Source organism: Rhincodon typus, chromosome 20 (assembly GCF_021869965.1).
Source record: "Rhincodon typus isolate 14 chromosome 20, sRhiTyp1.1, whole genome shotgun sequence".
NCBI lineage: Eukaryota > Metazoa > Chordata > Chondrichthyes > Orectolobiformes > Rhincodontidae > Rhincodon > Rhincodon typus.
In genome coordinates this window covers 42,628,046-42,646,009 of record NC_063351.1, presented here as the reverse complement: position 1 = coordinate 42,646,009, position 17,964 = coordinate 42,628,046, and the positions used below count along the sequence as shown (strand labels likewise).

The 17,964-nt window shown below is 44.0% G+C and overlaps 1 protein-coding gene across 1 annotated transcript in view; it reads right to left on the bottom strand.

The window, feature by feature from the left end:
- Nucleotides 1-17,964, bottom strand: part of LOC109937818 (slit homolog 1 protein-like) — a 200,427-nt gene that overhangs the window by 44,017 nt on the left and 138,446 nt on the right. Inside the window, exons 11-15 of the mRNA XM_048609217.1 lie at nt 12,010-12,081; nt 5,289-5,360; nt 4,944-5,015; nt 3,537-3,680; nt 876-1,039 (exon numbers count right to left, since the gene is read on the bottom strand). Coding sequence (XP_048465174.1) covers nt 876-1,039; nt 3,537-3,680; nt 4,944-5,015; nt 5,289-5,360; nt 12,010-12,081 — 524 coding nt within the window. The remainder of the gene's footprint in view (nt 1-875; nt 1,040-3,536; nt 3,681-4,943; nt 5,016-5,288; nt 5,361-12,009; nt 12,082-17,964) is intronic.

Genomic DNA, 17,964 nt, shown 5'->3' with positions numbered 1-17,964 from the left:
ACCAAAGCAAATAGTGTCCCTCTATCAACCCCATTGAATCCTTAATTCATTTTAATTACATCACATTTCCTTAATCTGTAACTGAGGGGATTCGAGCCTGGCGTGCACACCCTGTCCTCAGAAGTGAACCCATTTTTTCACCCTGGAAACACTCTGGAGAAATGTTGCACTCCATCCAAGGTCAATATATCCTCCCTAAGGTACACTGCCTTAAACTGAGGGGTGTGTGCGAGACTCCACTCACCAAATTAACCCACCAACCAAACAGAATTGAGTATTGTTGAAACTGGTGGTGGTGGGGGGGACACAGTTTGATAGTCATGAGTTGCCTGGGCTAGTAAGCCAGATGCCCAGGGTAATACTCTATGGACATAGGTTCAAAACCCACCACAGGAGATAGTGCAACTTAAATTCAAGTGAATTAATGTGGAATATAAAGTTAGTCTCAGCAATGGTCAACGGGCCAACTACCAGCAATTAACATAAAGGCCCACCCGGTTCGATAATTGCCTTTAGGGATGGAGAATCTTGCCTGGTCTGGCCTACGTATGATTCCAGACCCACAGCAATGAGGTTGATGCTTGACTGCCCACTGAAGTGGCTGGACAAGCCTACTCAATTCATACGACAATGTGGGATGGGCAACAAAAACTAGCCTCAAATAAACTGCAAAAACAACACTGAATTCAAGTTTTTAAACTCGTCCTGCGCTGGGATTTGAACTCATGACCTGCCAAGTTGTTTGCCTAAGTTTCTGGATCGTGCGCCCAATAACGTAAGAACCACACCTCTGTCCCCACGGTTTGGGAGTCCTTACACGCCACAGCTGTGTCCCACGGGGCCGTACCTTCAGACGGCAGCGTGCAGTACAGTACCTGAGCAGCGGAACTTCTTGCTTTTGATCTGCCCGATCCTCTTGTTTGCCAAGCGCCGCGGACTAGCACAGCGAGCCCCACTGGTCTCGATCGGATTGGAGCGAAGGTAGTCAGCGAGCCACTTGAGGTGACAGTCACAGATGAAGGGGTTTTGGGCTAGGTGCCTTGGGTCAGGGTTAGAGAACCAAGACAAATTCGAAATTACACAATATTCACAGCACAGAAATAGGCCATTTGGCCCAGCTGGTCTACATTGGTGTTTATGCTTCAAAATGCATCTTGCCACCCAACTTTATCTATGTCAGCAAATCCCTCTATCCCTTGCTCCTCCATGTACATAGCAAGCCTTCTCTCAAATACATCTATTTCTCTCCACCTCTCACTGCTGGAGTGAGTTCCACATTCTCATCATTCTCTGCATGAAGGTGTTTCTCCTGAGCTCGCAGTTGGATTTATCAGTGACTGTTTTATACTGATTTGGGACCCCAACAAAGAAACATCCAGCAGAATCTTACCAACCCCTGAATCTGGAACAAACGCAGAGAACGCTGGAGAAACTCAGCAGGTCCGACAGCGTCTGTAGAGAGAGAAACAGAGTTAACGTTTGACTCTGATATGAAGAGGTCATGAGGTCTAAGGAAGAGTCACATTGGACATGAAAGTCAACTCTGGACTAACACAGCTCAGTGTTTGTTTCAGATGTCCAGCTTCTGCACTAGTTTGCTCTTATTTGAGGGGAACCTGGAGTTTGGAAAGGTGCATTTTCTCTGTTCACCTTAGCCAGGTTAGAAGTGGTACTAGCTGCTCCCCTTCCTACACACCACTAGTAGTGTTGCACAGTGAGAGCTCACAGCACTGTTAACATTCAGACTGCTGATTGCTCTTTAAGGTAATGAGTCTGAAAGGGTTAATGCTGAAGATTGCATTTTACTCCACCAATCTGATGATGTCACAGGATTATTGAACTTTTCCAGTGCAGGAGGAGGCTATTCAGACCATCATGCCTGCAATAGTTCTATACCCTCGCTCCAATCTCCTGCCTTTTCTCCATATCCCGGAAGATAATTTCTATCCAAATAATTATCCAGTGTCCTTTTGAATGTCTCAGTTGAAACTGCTTCCATCACATTTCCAGGCATGTGACGTTCCCATTCCGTAAGGGCTTGAGAGGGAAGAGCAAAACAGCTAAGGATCTTGAGGGAGGCAGGACTGGATTTCCTTATAGTCTGTGTAACAATGTCTATCATTACCAATGTGGATATTTTCAATCACTCTGCGCAGTCATGTTACGGCACACCTCTGGAGCGGATGGGACTTGAACCCATTATTCCTGACCCAGAGTTAGGAACATTACCACTGCACCACAAGAGTCCTTATCATACCAATGTTACTTGTACCTGACTGCTATCATGCAATAAACTACGTCTTTAAAGTTTTTGAGAAGATTTGTAGCTCAGGTTGTGGATGAGGTTGTAGGCTTGCTTGATTGCAAAGCAACCAAACCCACCGGCTCGACGAGCAAGCCTACAAGCTCATCCATAACCCGAGCTACAAATCTTCTCAAAAACTTTAAACACCTTCGGATGCAACACCCTCAAAGTGGCCCGCAGATGGGAGACATAAGCCACCAGTCTGAGCGCAACCCGTGAACAACTGTACTTCCTGCATGAATGCCTCAGATACAATCAAACACACTGGCTCGGCGAGCAAGCCTACAACCTCAAACTGCATCTTGTTTAAGACGAGAACATCTTCCTGTTATATTACTTAATGATTCTCCTCTATCACATTGGACACAGTGGTTTGTAGATCCCAATCTAAAGGGAGGATGGTTGCAACACATCTACCTCATGGCGACCAAGAGTCCAGCTGCTGATATGACATGGTGCTAGTGTTGGTCGTGTGAAGATTTAATTTAGCTGCACTGTTACAAGATGGAAGAGCTCAGTGGCAGCCAATGGGGAGGCTGCTACCTGTTCATTTGGCTGTTGAGCTCTATAATAGTGCAGATGAATATCTTGGCCAGCTGTGGTCATTCCCTTTTCTCAGGGGGTCTGCAGACATTGCTAGCGAAGATGCTGTATCCTTGCTGCAACTGTCTGGGCATCTGCGGTGCTCGTTGGTCCCAAAGGGGAAGCCTCTAGACTCCAGTGGAGCGGCCTCCACCACAGGAACCTGTTGACAGCCTCGTTCAGGGCTGCCTCTCGCAGGTTCCTCCCAGCTCGGGGCCCTCTGAGCTGAGAAAGGTGAAAACCCTGAAAGGTACAGATGGCCAGAATTTTTCAAAGAACTGCAAATGGTGGCCATTTTCTCCTGCCTTTGTAACGGTGAAGATTTCCATTCATTAAAACTAAGTGAAGGACACAAGCGTAATCCATGAAAGAACAGAGATGCTCTCTCCATTACAGAGAAACAATTAGTGATATCCAGCCTGAGGGGCAGCACTTGGCAAGCATTGGGGTAAGTGGAGGCAATAGCCCTCTACCACACAACCAGTGACAGAATTGATCCCACAACATTAGTATCCTTCTGCATTACATGCTGAGCACCTAGTCACCTGGATTACTGAACCCCGTCCCCACCCCATCCCCCCATGAGTTGGTTAAAAACATTGATAAGATCCACAATCTATGAAGGAGAAAGCTGTAATAGTATCCATACAGAGTCTGGATGGCCCGCAGTGAGGTGAAAGTCCCTTTGGCCAGTGTCTGGATCTTGTTGTCGTATAGAGAGAGGAGGCTGAGGTTCTGGAGATCTTGAAAGGCATCAGCTCGAATGCAGTTGATTTTATTGGCGTTCAGGAGTCTAAAGAGAAATAGGATGGAGCATTACTGAAATGGCTTGCAAGGACCAAACATCTGCCTGTCTCCACATAAAGTTCCGAGAGTCCATGTAGCCCATTGTAGCCCATTGTGCCCCATGGCAGCTCTCTCAAAGAGCTATCCAATCAGGTCCCACTCTCTCTGATTGTTCCCCATAGCCCTCCAAATCTCAGTGTTGCCAAGAATTTATCCAATTCTACATCAAAAAACCCCACTGAGCCTGTTTCCACTGTCCTTCCAGTCAATGCATCCCAGATCACAACCTGCCAGGCTAAAAAAAAGCTGATTATCTTTAGTTCTTCTGCTGAATGTCTTAAATTTGAGTCCTTCAGCTCCTACCTTCTCCCACTGGAAACAGTTTCTCTTTACTTACTTTAATCAAAAGCATTCATGATTTTGAACATCTCGATTAAATCTCCTCCTAACCTTCTCTCCTCTAAGGAAAGAATCCCAGATTTGTTACTGGAGTCCCTTTGTCCTGTACCGCACTACTAAATCTCTTTCAACCATCTCTAAGGCTTTGACACCCTTCTTAAAGTGGGGCCTGATCAGTAATTTACAAAGGCATAACATTTTTATATTTGTACTCTATTCCTCTATTTACAAAGGCAAGCATTCAATGTGCCTTTCTAATGGCCTTCTCAATAGCCTTGTCAACTTTAAAGTCTTATGTACACATAAGTCCAGGTCTCTCTCTTCTTGTACCCCCCTTTAAATATGTACCACCTCCCTCCAGCCTAAAGCCAGTACAGGGCAAGTCACAATAACTACAGGCAGAGTGAAGGCAACAGGAGCTACAGACCAAGTCGGGTTTGCAAAGCTTGGAGGTTTTTTGTTGGTCCTCCAAGCCTGCAGTGGGAATAACAAGGAGCTTTGAGATTCCTGTTCACCTGTTTGTCCAATGACAGGTTTTGTAGCAGACAGCCTGTCATTGTTCATCTCCCGACACTGAACAAAAAAGGCCTCCCACATTTGGAACTTATGTATCTTGTTGGAACTCTAATATACATCTGATTGACTGTTGAGTTCCAACCAAACTGACCAACAATGAGGACCTGAATGACATTGGCAAAGCTACACAATGAAGGTACTGCCCCCTGGTGCCTGGGCAGCACTCTGGCACTATAACCTCCGGGTGGAAGGGGTCAGGACTTTAACATAACAGTTTTCCTCCCTCTCACTCGCCCGCCTTCCCAAAATTGTGTCTCTCCTTGTCACACTTGTCTTGAGGAGGTCAAACACTCACAGGAGCTGTAGAGCGTAGAGTCCATCAAACACTCCTTTTGGAAGCTCGTTGATTTTGTTTCCATACAAGACCCTGGAAGTGGAAGAGGTAAAGGATTGATAAAGACCGGAAGACGATAATTGGAGGGGACAGAGGTGAAAGGCAAGGGCACTCTCACTAGCGGCCTAGGCATTCTGTGGCTGTGTCATGAGGGACACAGGATCTCTGCCAATAGGAAGTTGACCCGATGACCAACAATAGGTCTGGTCTTATGATTACCAGTTTCCCCAGTGAACAGCAGGTCGAGTGACATGAAATGTCCTCTTTATTTTAAACCCTATGTCCCCTCGTCTGTCTAATACTCACAGAGAATTAAGTGAACGCAGTCCCTGGAAAGCATCAGGTGCAATCTCAGCAATCTGGTTGTTGCTGAGATCTCTGAAAGAAAAGAGAAAGGTCTTAGAACATAGATTCTTTCAAATACGTTTATTCTCTGACTCCAAGAATGTGCACACCATTGGCTAGACCTGTGTTTACTGCCCATCCCTAGGTGCCTTTGAAAAGATGGTGGCGAGCTGCCTTCTTGAACCAATGCATTCCATTTGGTGGAGATATACTCACAACACTGTAAGGAAGGAACTTCCAGGATTTTAACTCAGCAACGCTGAAGGAACGGCAGTATATTACCAAGTCAGCATGGTGAGAGACATGGAGGGGAACTTGCAGGTGGTGCTGTTCCAATGTATCTGCTGCCCTTGTCCTTTTTGTTGGTATAGGCCATGTGTTTGGAAGGTGCCCTGGTAAGCTGCTGCAGTGCAGTCTGTAGATGGTACTTACTATTGCTACTGCACTGCAGTGCTGGAGGAGGGAGTGGATGTTTAAGGTGATTGACAAGGTGCCAATCAAGTGGGCTGCTTTGTCTTGGATGGTGTTGAGCTTCTTCGTGTTGTTAGAGTTGCACTAATCCAGGTGAGTACTCAGTTGGAAAGAACCAGGAGAACTATCATGTCACTCCTTTGCACAATACAGCACAGTGCCTGGTACTGGGGTACAAACATACTTACTCAATCTGTGATCAGCCAATACATTTTGTCTCAATGTGGTTGATTTAACTGAAGTTGACCTATTTGTCAAATCATTTCCATGCACTTTGTAACTTTTCAAACTGTTCTCTACGTTTTATTCATCATGTCCTTATATAAGGTCGAAAGGGCTGGGACACTTCTAGGAGAGAGAAATCTGAGCAGTGACCGGATCAAGATATTTGAAAAGACAGATGGTGTGGACACAGTGAAGGTGCTTCTGTTCATGAGGCGGGGGGAGATCAGAATTAGGAGCCAAGGCAGTCATCCAAGAAATCCACCCTCTTTACCCAGAGAGTGGTGAGAAAGTGGTGCTGATGACCTACAGGGTTGGTACATTTAAGGGATGCCAGATAAAGGTGAGAGAGGAAAGAAGTAAATGCAGACAAGATGAAGTGAAATAGGATGAGAGGAGGCTTGTATGAAGCATAAGCACCAGCACAAACTGTTTGGATTGAATGGCCAGCATTGTGTGTTGTAGACCCAGTATAAGTGAGCTATCTGCTTCAGGGAACAGGTTCATCAGCTAGTTCCCTGGGATCACCAGTCTTACTGATCACAGACCCATACTTTATTCTGTCGTGGGGATGAGAGCATCACTGCCAGCATTTATCACATCACTCATCCCTAACTGTCTTTGAACTGAATGGCTTGTTAGACCATTTTTAGAAGGCTGTAAATAATCAACCGCATTGCTGTGGGTCTGTAGTTATATTATAAGCCAGACTGGGTAAGGACAGCAGTGAAGCAGAGGATATTTTTTTTAACAATGATCGATGATATTGTCACAGTCACCATCACTCGAACTGGTTCTATAATTCCACGTTTATTAATTGAATTTAAATTCCACCAGCTGCCATGGTGAGATTTGAACCTGTGGTCCTCATAATTATTGGCTCAGCGACATTACCATTCTGTCATCATCTCCGCCTCATGAATGAGAGAATCATATATTAAAAAATTGCAGATACATCCCCTGGGCTGGATTTGCTGCTTATTGTTTAAAGTCGGGGAGGGTCCTGAGGGAGGGCCGGGGAGAGGCGAGAATTGAGGTGTAAAAGGTCTTCCTTCTGCTGCCCTTAATCTAACAGATGGTGCAGCGAGGGGAGGGAGTCAACGCCAGAATCCAATCAGCAGCTACCATCCATTAATTTTACACGGGGTATTAAATATTCATGAAGGGAGGTTAGATTCGCTTGAGTAGGGAGCTGTGTGTGCAGGTTGTTTTATCTTGTCTGCTGTCTTTTAGCCTGACAAACATTACGCAGGCTGTATACAAAGCCCTGGTTAAACCACATCTGGGAAACAGTGTACCACAGCATAGGAAGTGTATCACAGAATCATAGAATCCCTATGGTGTGGAAGCAGGCCATTCAGCCCATCGAGTCCACACCGACCCTCCGAACAGCATCCTATCCAGACCCAACCCCCTACCTTATCCCTGCATTTCCTAAGCTAATGCTCCTAACCCACACATCTTTGGACTGTGGGAGGAAACCGGAGCACCCAGAGGAAGCCCACACAGACACGGGGAGAATGTGCAAACTCCCCACAGACAGTTGCCCGAGGCTGGAATTGAACCCGGGTCTCTGGCGTTGGAAGGCAGCAGCAGAAGGTTACAAAGGGTCCAAGGGTTAGGTTATGAGGAGAAATTCAGAAAACTGGACTAGTATTAGAGGTTAAAGGGTGATTTGATTCCAAATAAACACTTGGAGAAAGTGAATCCATGCATGTGGAATTGGTGATGGCAGAACATGAAAGCATGGGATTGGAATTTTAAACAATGGATTAGGTCTGGTCGCAATAATTGAAAGACGTGCAGTGGAAGGTTACGTGATAGAAAATCTTACTGAAACTGAAGAGAATAATCTGCGCGACAGCTGTTATATAATGTAGGAACATGGGCAACCTCAAGGAGAGCGGAAAAATAATTTACAATAGTAATGAGATACAGTTGCCGAAATGCATTTGTGGCGTTAGCAAGAAAGGACAAAGAAAGAGACAGCATATCAGAGGTTCAGTGAAGATAGAGGGAGCATCAAAGACAGGAGCTGAGAAGAGATTGAAATAGTCTGGTCATCCGTTATGGAGAGAGAGAATGTGGTGAGGTAAGTGATGGAGATGGCACTGCCAGGTAAAAGACAAACAGGAAGGCTGACCAAGTGGAAAGATGTGATGGCGAGAGACTTAAAACCGAATTGGAAAAGGAATGAGAGATTGACAGGAGGAGATGAAGAAGGTGATCAAAAGACATTGAATGTTCTCCAAGGGACATGGAGAGGCTGAAAGAAAAAGAAATAATTTAATTGAGGCCTTAGGGATTTTTTTAAGGATTCAATAGAGTAGATAGATACACTGGTGCGGGAGGTTAGTCCAAGGGAAGATAACCTTAAAACTAAACCAGAACAAACCACGAAGGAGAGAAAGATGGTGGAAGTTTGGAACGTTCTCCCATAAAACAGAATCAATGCTGGAAAGTTGATCATTTTAAAGCTGAAAGGAATAGGTTTTTGTTAGTCAAAGTATGAAGCCATGATGGTTACAGATCAGCCACAATTGCATTTGAAGGGCTGAATGGCCTCCTCCTGTTCCTCTGTGTCTATAACACTCCTGTGGCTGAAAGAAAGGCACACTATCTGCAAGATTGCTTGATTCCTTTATATCATAATTGATCACATAACAGAGGTCAAGTGGACTAAGTTGTCACCATGGAATTCCTATGGATAGAAATTTGGAAGGATGTAATGGATGAAACTGACCACATTCTCCAGCCCTGCTGCATATCCTGGTCCTGATTGATCTTAGGTGTCCTTGGCAAACACCAGAAAGCAGTGGTGGCCCAATTCTTAACAGGGTATTTTTTCTCTAATTATTCAATGGATGTGGGCATTGTTAGCATTTATTGTCCATCCCTAATTGCCCTTGAGAAGGTGATTGGTATTGAGCCACATTCTTGAATGTATACTAAGTGGTTTGCTATTTCAGAGGACATTTAAGAGTCTGGAGTCACATGTAGGCTAGACCAGCTAAGGGAAAGAGACTTCCTTCCCTGAAAGACACCAGTGAACCAGTTGGGTTTTTACAGAAATCTAATAGTTTCCTAGTCATCATTACCAGGACTAGCTTTTTATTCCAGATTTATTTAATTAACAAGGGAGGTAATGGCTTAGTGGCATTATCACCAGACTATTCATCCATAGGTCTAGGTACTGGTCTGGAAATGTGAGTTCAAATTCTACCATAGCAGGGGTTTTTTTAAAGTCTGGAACTAAGATTCTAATGATGGCCATGAAATTGTCGATTGTTCCAAAAACCCATCTGGTTCATCAAGCAAAAATCAAACAGTTCTGAAAAAGGGACACTGGACTCAAAACGTTAATTCTGCCTTCTCTCCGTGGATGCTGCTGGACCTGTTGAGTTTTCTTAGTTTTTTCTGTTTGCGTTCCATCTGCTCCATTAATGTCCTTTAGGGAAGGAAACTGCCATCCTTACCTGGTCTGGCCTACACATGACTCCAGACCCACAGCAATGTGGTTGACTCCTAACAGCCCTCTGGGCAATTAGGGCAAAAAAGCCTGGTCTAGCCAGCAATGCTCATATCCCGTGAATGAATGAAAAACACTGAATTTAAATTCCCATTAACAATGGAGAGTTTTGAACTCAACTCCAAAACAGTAGCCTCTGACGTACGAGTCAAGAAACATAACCATTATACCACGGTATCCAGGTACCCTTCTGTGATGAATAAGCCATTAACACCGACTACGTTTGACACTTCAGCAGTGACCTAACTATCAATCCTTGAGGGGGGCTGCTGGATCACAAAGATCAGTATGTAATTTCTTCTAAATATGCTGTCAGAGAAGGTGGTGGTTATATTAGCAACAGCATTTTGATAGATATACGAATAGGCAGGGAATGGAGAGGTACAGATTGCGTAGAGGCAAAGGATTTTTAGCTTAAAAAGGCATCACGTGTCAGCACAGGCTTAGTGGGCCGAAGGACCTGTTCCTGTGCTGTACTGTTCGTTGTATCTATGTTCTTTTGTTCTAAGCGTTGTTGCATAGGGAGGCAAGGCAAGGGAGAAGGAGTGTTTCTCAAGGTTCCACCGTTCAGCAAGGCTGGTGGTGTACATGGCACAGCACCTCAGGAGGAAGGGGCAAGCAAAGGTAATCTTAATGCATCCAAACATCCCTACAATTAAATAAAGCTGACCTCTTTGATAAAGCTTTCGGTTGCCTGTCCTTAGATCTGCTTCAGTGTTAAACACTGTTCTGATCAATGGAGGTGCAGAGTGGGCAATCAAAATTCAACAGAGGGAGGCCATTCAGTCCCTTGAGTCTGTACTGGCAATCCATCACATAACTGTCGACCTACGCATCAACAGCAATTATGTGCCTTTGCTCCCTGTTAATGTTTATGCCATGACCTATTTAATTTAAGTCTTGAAAGCTCCAATTGATCCCCACACCCCCGGTATTCCAGATCTTTATTTCCAGGTTTCCACCATCCTTTGTATGAAAAGCTGTCTCCTGATTTCTCTCCTCTGTGCCCCAGCTTTAGCTTTAAGATTCTGCCTCCCTGTTCTTTTCACCAGACCAAATGACTTTTCTTCATTTGTCCACCTCTAAATACCATGATCAGATTGCCTGCTCAATCTTTAACAATCATGAGAATATAAACGAGGATTTATGTAAACTGCACTAACAATGTATAACCCTTTCACCATCCAAGTGAATTTGCACCATTGCATGCTCCAATGTGACTACAGCCTCCGCCCACATGTTCCAAATGTAGGGTGAGGTCTGGGGACTGGAGACCACACTACTAAGTGTGGTTAAAACATGATCTATGAAGACCTTGATAATGAAAGAAGAGAATAAAAGGCATTCAGAGAGAGAAAAATATAATTTCAAGGAAGATTTCAATGGTCCACTGAACAACTGCAGTCTCTAAAGAAAAGGTATTAGCCTGTTGCATGCTGATCACCATAGTAACCAGTGCTTGAGTAGATGTTTCTGTGCTTCTTCCTTATCTCTCTGTGTCCTGCACAATCCTATTTATCATTTATCAGGCTCTTGTGTCTGAAAATTTAATGATCAGGTATTTGAGAGAACAACATAATCTCTTCGACCTTGAATCTGCCACTTCAGTATAAAGACTGCAGCTCAAATAATTTGTTTTTAAAGGGACAAGTTATAAACCTGTTCCTCCAAACCCAACTGCAATTTGCAGTTATATAACAATTTCAACATTGGAAAATGCCTAAGCAAAACCATAATGTACAAAGATTGATAATCAGCCACAAAAGGAGTGTTGGATAGTATAGGGAGAGCTTTCCTTTTGGCTTAAAACAGTAGAGGGAGCTTTACTCTGTATTAAACTGTATGCTGACCCTCTCCGTGGAATGTTTGATAGGGACAGCAAAGTGGGAGCTTTACTCTATATCGAACCCCATATGGTCCCTGTCCTGGGAGTCTTTGATGCAGACAGTGTAAAAAGAGCTTTACTCTGTATCTAATCCTGTGCTGTACCTGTCGTGAGAATATTTGATGGGAACAGTATTGAGGTGGTTAACTTTCAATTTAAAGGAGTAGAGGGAGCATTACTCTGTACCTAACCAACGCTGTACCATTCATGGGAATGCTTGATGGGGACTATCGGTAGCTTTACATTTAGTTTAAAAGAGTACAGCCAGCTGTACTTTCCATTTAAAAGAGCTTTACTCTGTATCTAACCCTGTGCTGTCCCTGTCCTGAGAGTGTTTTATGGGACAATGTGGAGAGAGCTCTACTTTCACTTTAAAACAGTAGAGGGTGCTTTACTCTGTACCGAACCCCATGCTGTACCTGTCCTGGGAAAGGTCAATAGGGACAGTGTTGCTGGCTGAGAATTATTCAATGCTTGATTGAAATAACACTCACACCTCTTAAAAGATTTGAGTGATAATTATAAATGTTTCTTTTTAAATTGACCACACAATTAAGAATGAGAGATGTACTTACATACGTCGGAGCTTCTTGTACGGAGTAAACGTTCCTGGTGGAACTGATTTAATTCCATTCTGTTCCAAACGTCTGAAAATGAAAGTTAAATTGAACAATGAGGATGATTCTACATAAGGTTGTTTGGGAGGTTTAAGCTTGAATCTTACTGAAAAGAAAACATGTTGATGAAGCTTTTCATCTTGCATTCACAAGAATGCTAATTTTCAAATGAACACAACAATTTATACTTCGGGGCAAAAGGCTGCTGATCAAATTGCACAACATCATTTTTTGATTGTTTATAACAGATTGAACACAGACTATACTCAGTCAGGTCATGTTGTAAAACAAAGATCTGCTGTTAAGAGATAGCACAGTGTGGAGCTGGAGGAACACAGCAGGCCACGCAGCGTCAGAGGAGCAGGAAAGCTGACAATTCGGACCCATTTCTGAAGAAGGGTCCCAACCTGAAACGTCAGCTTTTCTGCTCCTCTGATGCTGCCTGGCCTGCTGTGTTCCTCCAGCTCCACACTGTGTTTTCTCTGACTCCAGCATCCGCAGTTCTTACTATCTCTGTTGTTAAGACATGACTTTGTGATTGGACGGCATTTGCTGAACAATCTCGAGAGCATTAATACTGACAAGCAATTTAAGATCATCAGTCAAGCTTGTAATATGGTCATTTATATATGCTAGAGGTGGCACACATACATTCACACAGACCCATTCTCTGCAAATAAAAATATATGTGCTCAAACTTTGGGCCTTTTGTGAATTACCCAGAAGTTTACGGCAAGTCTAAATTCCCCATTGCTTTCTCCATGGCAATGTCTCGGTCCTTCAGAGTCAATTTGCCAACCAATCAGCTACCTTTCCTCTTGTGTATTACTTGTCAGAAGTTTGGCATTTTTTTATTTGTCCTGATGGGTGCTTGATAAAACTTTTGACAACACATCTCTTTTAAGCAATAAACTCAAGGTTGCAAATTACAAACACTTCACAGTCGCATATCAAATTCCCCAGTCTGGTTGGTCAGTGCAGATCATAATATGTTTAAGATGAATATTAGAACTGGAAGTAAGAGAATTTAAATGAAGCCTGTTTGATGTTTATAACATAACATCAGAACAACCTGTGTCAAACAAATTCCCTTCATTCTTCTCTCTGATTCTCATGTCTCCCCTCTGGTTACTGAACCTCTGACCTTGTGCCTACACCAGTCCTAATTTTGTTCATTTACAAGTTTGCTGATGACACCACCATAGCCAGATCTTAACCATGACGAGACAGAGTACGAGAAAGAGATAGCTTAGTGTAAAGTCAACAACACACTCTCTCAATATCAGCAAAGTGAAGGAGCTGGTTATTGACTTCAGGAAGTGGAGTAAAGGACACACCCCTGTCTGTAATCAATGGTACTGAGGTGGAGATGCTCGAGAGTTTCAAGTTCCGAGGAGTAAATATCACCAACAATCTGTCCTGGTCCATCCATGTCAACGCTTTGATCAAGAAAGCACACTCCAACACCTGTATTTCCTCAGGAGGCTAAGGAAATTCGGCATGTTCAAAATGACTCTTATCAATTCTTATAGATGCACCGCAGAAAGATTCCTATGTGTATGCATCACAGCTTGCTGTGTCAACTGCTCTGTCCAAGACCACATGAAATTACAGAGCATTGTGATCACAGCCCAGTCCATCACACAAACCAGCCTTCCTTCCATTGACTCCACCTATACTTCTCGCTGCCTCAGGAAAGCAGCCAACATAATCAAAGATCTCACCCCACCCCGGTTATACTCTCTCCCACCCTCTTCTGTGAGGCCGAAGTAAAAAAAAATTTGAAAACACATACCAACAGATTCAAGAACAGCTTCTTCCTGCTATTATCAGATTGATGAACAGACCTCTCATATATTAGAGTTGATCTTTCTCTGCACCTTCTCTGTAGCTGTAACACTATATTCTGCGTTCTGTTCTATTACCCCGATGTGCTTATATAAGGTATGATTTGTCTGGATAGTACGCAAAACAATACTTTTCACTGTATCTCTGTACATGTGACAGTAACAAATCAAATCAAATTAAATTAAGTTAAAATTTAAAAAATTAAATTAAAATTCTTAAACATCGCTGCTTCAAAAAGAACCCTGATAGCTGCTCCTTTCAAAGTCAATCATTTAACATCTTTAGCTTTCACAAACACAAAGCTTTTAAAGAACACGGTAGAAGCATGTGTTAAATTTGCTCTTCACTCTCCACATCCATTACTCTGCTGCCTCCATTCATGCTATACAGTCAGAGGGGATACTGATCCCTCCTGCTATGTATGGAATGTCAGGTCAGCCATGATCTTATTGAATGGTGGGGCAGGCTTGATGGGCTGAACAGCCTCTGTCTGTTTCTATTTCTTTTGGTCTTATGGTCATGATGTTACTGATGCTTGAACCTCTCTTAACCCAATCAGTCTCTGGTTCCCGCTCGATCCCCTTCACTCTATGATCTATTGCTCACATTCCTTCCCACCCATGTAGCTCCCTAAAAGTAAAATGTTGGATAATTGCTGTTTATGCATCCACTTTCTTTCTTCTCTCATGGGATATGGGTGTCACTGGCAAGGCCAGCATTTGTGGCCCATCCCTAATTGCCCTTGAAGTGAGCTATATTGATCAGCCATTGCAGAGGGCAGTGCCTGGGGTCATGTGTAGTCAGACTGGATAAGGTCAACAGGTTTCCGTCCCTAAAGGTCACTGGTGAACCAGGTGGCTTTTAATGACAATCTGATAGCTTCACCATCAATATTAATGTTTTATATTACAGATATTATTCATTTAATTTAAATTCCACCACATTAAATTCTGGGCTCTCCCTTGTGACCAGTCAACCTGCCAACCCTTGCCCACGTGGCCAGTGAGTCTAGGCAGGCTAGTCAACTGCAGAGGCAGCACAAATTAGTCTGATTCTGTCCAAACACACACAAGAAGCAAGGCAGGCTCTCAGCCAGCTCTCCAGACAAAGTTTGAGACTCCACCCCTCCCACCCCGTCGTCTCCGTATATCTTTGACAGGCATTGAGGCTGAAGGTCAGCCTGGATCTGACTGAATGGCAAAGCAAGTCTAAAGGGCCAAATGGCCTCTTGCTGCTCCTAGCTCTTAAATGCTGCCTTGTTCAGTTCACCACCAGACACTTGTGTCTAACCACAAAGCTTATTAAAGCCACTCTTCTGTTTAATTCAAAGTGAGAGTGAGGGGGAGGGAAGTGGGGGAGGGGGTGTGTGGGGGCGAGAGGTCCCACAGCCTCAATCGAACGCCTTTTTCTGAAAATGATCCTGATTTCCCTTTCGGAGACAATGGCAAAGCCAGTACAATCCTAACAGGATTAACTCAGAAGGGCGTCAGTTAATTTTATTCATTAGACTCTTGGATCTGACAATGAGAGTCTGATTTGCGAGGGGGCAATGCAGTGCAACTAATTTTCCTATCACACTGAAATCACTCTGCCCTGAAAGAAACAATCAGATCTTTCCGTTTTCAGCTCCCGTGGTTTGATTAATCCATTCCCTTCTCGTCCACTCCTCCCAGACTCTTCCAGCATCTCCACTTTCTTGCTATGTTGCAAGCAGTGATTCTGTGGGTAACGCTCCCTCACTTTCCGAATCAGCTTGAATGCCAGAGCACTGAGCAGGATAATCCAGGCTGGTACTCTCGCCGAGGGAGTGCCGCACCGTCAGAGGTACTGCTCCTCAGACTGCTCATTGAGCCTGTGTCCTATCTGCCTCTCAGCCAGATATAGCAGGCCCTGTAAGACCATTCAGAGATAAGCAGGGGATGCTCCCTGATGTGTTGGGCCTGTAGTAAACCCTCAAACAACCTCATGAAGTAAGTTTGCTGGTTATCAGCAGGCCGCTGCTTGTGAGAGCTTGTTGTGTGCAAATTGACTGCAAGTGTTAATTACTTTGCTGGTCGCAAAGAGCTTTGGAACGGCCTGACCATTATGAAAGGTGCTACACAAATGCAAGTCTTTTTGGGGAATGGCTTTGCCTTACAGTGCTGATGAGAATTTTAATCAAGGGGCATAGAGTTTGTAGGAAACAAAACCCTTACGAAGAGCTGAGAAACGCCTCAAAGCCCTTGACGTAGACCAATTTAAAAGTACAGTGGTTGTAAAATTGGCCACATCTGACAGGCATTCTGTACACAGTAAGATCCTGGAAACAGCAATGAAAGAAACACAGGGAATAGGAGTAGGCCATTCAGCCCTTTGAAACTACTCTGTTATTTCAGATCATGACTGACCATCTAGCTCAATACCATTTTCACCGAAATACCCTCATAGCCTGGTGCCTTTAATATGCAGAAATCCAACAGGCTGACGGATGATTGATCTGTTTTTGGTGATGTTGGTTAAGGGAGGAACAGCAGGGAGAAATCGCTGTCTTTTAACTACTCACAAGCAGACAGTATCTCAGCAGCTCTCAATATCTCACCAGTTTAAGAAGGATCTTTAACAATAAAGGGCTCCCTCAGCACGGCAGTGGGATGACAGTTCAGAATATGTACCTGCAGTGATGGTAACAAAGTCAGCCATGTGGACCTCACAAAATGTGAGTTCCCTGACTGGGGCTGTTAACCTGGTCCAATCAGGGAGCCCTGGCTGACAGATATAAACAGGAGTGTCAGAGGTTCTGTTCACTCTGAGAGCTGGCTCTGAGAGAGCTGGATCAGTGTTAATGACTTTCCACATGCAAATATTGGGTGTCTTGGTGATGGGATACCAGCTTGTGTGCAGTTATTCCAGTGCCAAGACCAACAATATATTACCCAGAGCGGAGAGTGATATTAGGTGCCATGGGTGGTAGCAGGCTGGATTTTGATGTCAGCCCCACTTAGAGTCCAAGAAGAGTAATATGAGATTGAGATCAGGGATGTGGTCGTTAGCTGGTAGAAGGGGATGAAATTTAACATTTTGCAGGAGCTTCCAAAGTGAAGTCAGGATTTTACCTTGTCTTACCACTCTTTCATGATTACAAAACATGGGGCAGCACAGTGGCTCAGTGGTTAGCACTGCTGCCTCACAGCACCAGGGACCTGGGCTTAAGTCCATCCTTCAGGTCTGAGTGTCTGTGTGGAGTTTGCATGTTCTCCGCTGTGTCTGTGTGGGTTTCCTCCGGGTGCTCCGGTTTCCTCCCACAGTCCAAAGATGTGCAGGCAAGGTGGATTGGACATGCTAAATTGCCCGTTGTCTAGGTAGTTGGATTAGAGGGATAGGGTGGGATGGTGGGTCTGGGTGGATGCTCTTCGGAGGGTGAGTATGGACTTGATGGCTGAATGGCCTGCTTCCACACTGTAGATATTCTATGGCTTAAAGAATTAGGTTCACTCAGGATTAAAATCATGGAATTTTGAGCTTTTTTTTTGTATCTAATCCCATGCTATACCTGCCCTGGGAGTGTTTGATGGGGACAGTGTCAAGGGAGCTTTACTTTCAGTTTAAAAGATTCGAGGGATATTTACTTCCTGTTTAAAAGAATAGAGGGAGTTTCTCTCCCTATTGTATGTGCTCCAGTAACTGTTATAAATGGGAATGTCCCATTCAGCAGCTCTGACAGCTGCATAAAACTCTGCAAGAAAAGAGTGAGCTATAAGAGGATTACATGGAACACTTTTACAGAACAGGGTTTAATCTGAAATACTTGTCCCGGGAGTGATCATTAACTTTTAAATATATAATCCTATTTCATGCAAAAAGTTTTTCCTAATTAGTCCATTGTTGGGATTCCTGCTTCTCACCCCTTTGAGACAGCTACACGCTTAAAACTTTAATCGTTTTTGTGTAAAGTCTGCAATCTTGTTAAGTATTTATTTCTTTTGTGGGGTTATGTGGTCTGTGTGTTCTGTAAGTGTGCTGACTATTATTCTTGTCTCTCCCCTGTTCCTGTGTGTGTGTGTGTGTGTGTGTGTGTGTGTGTGTGTG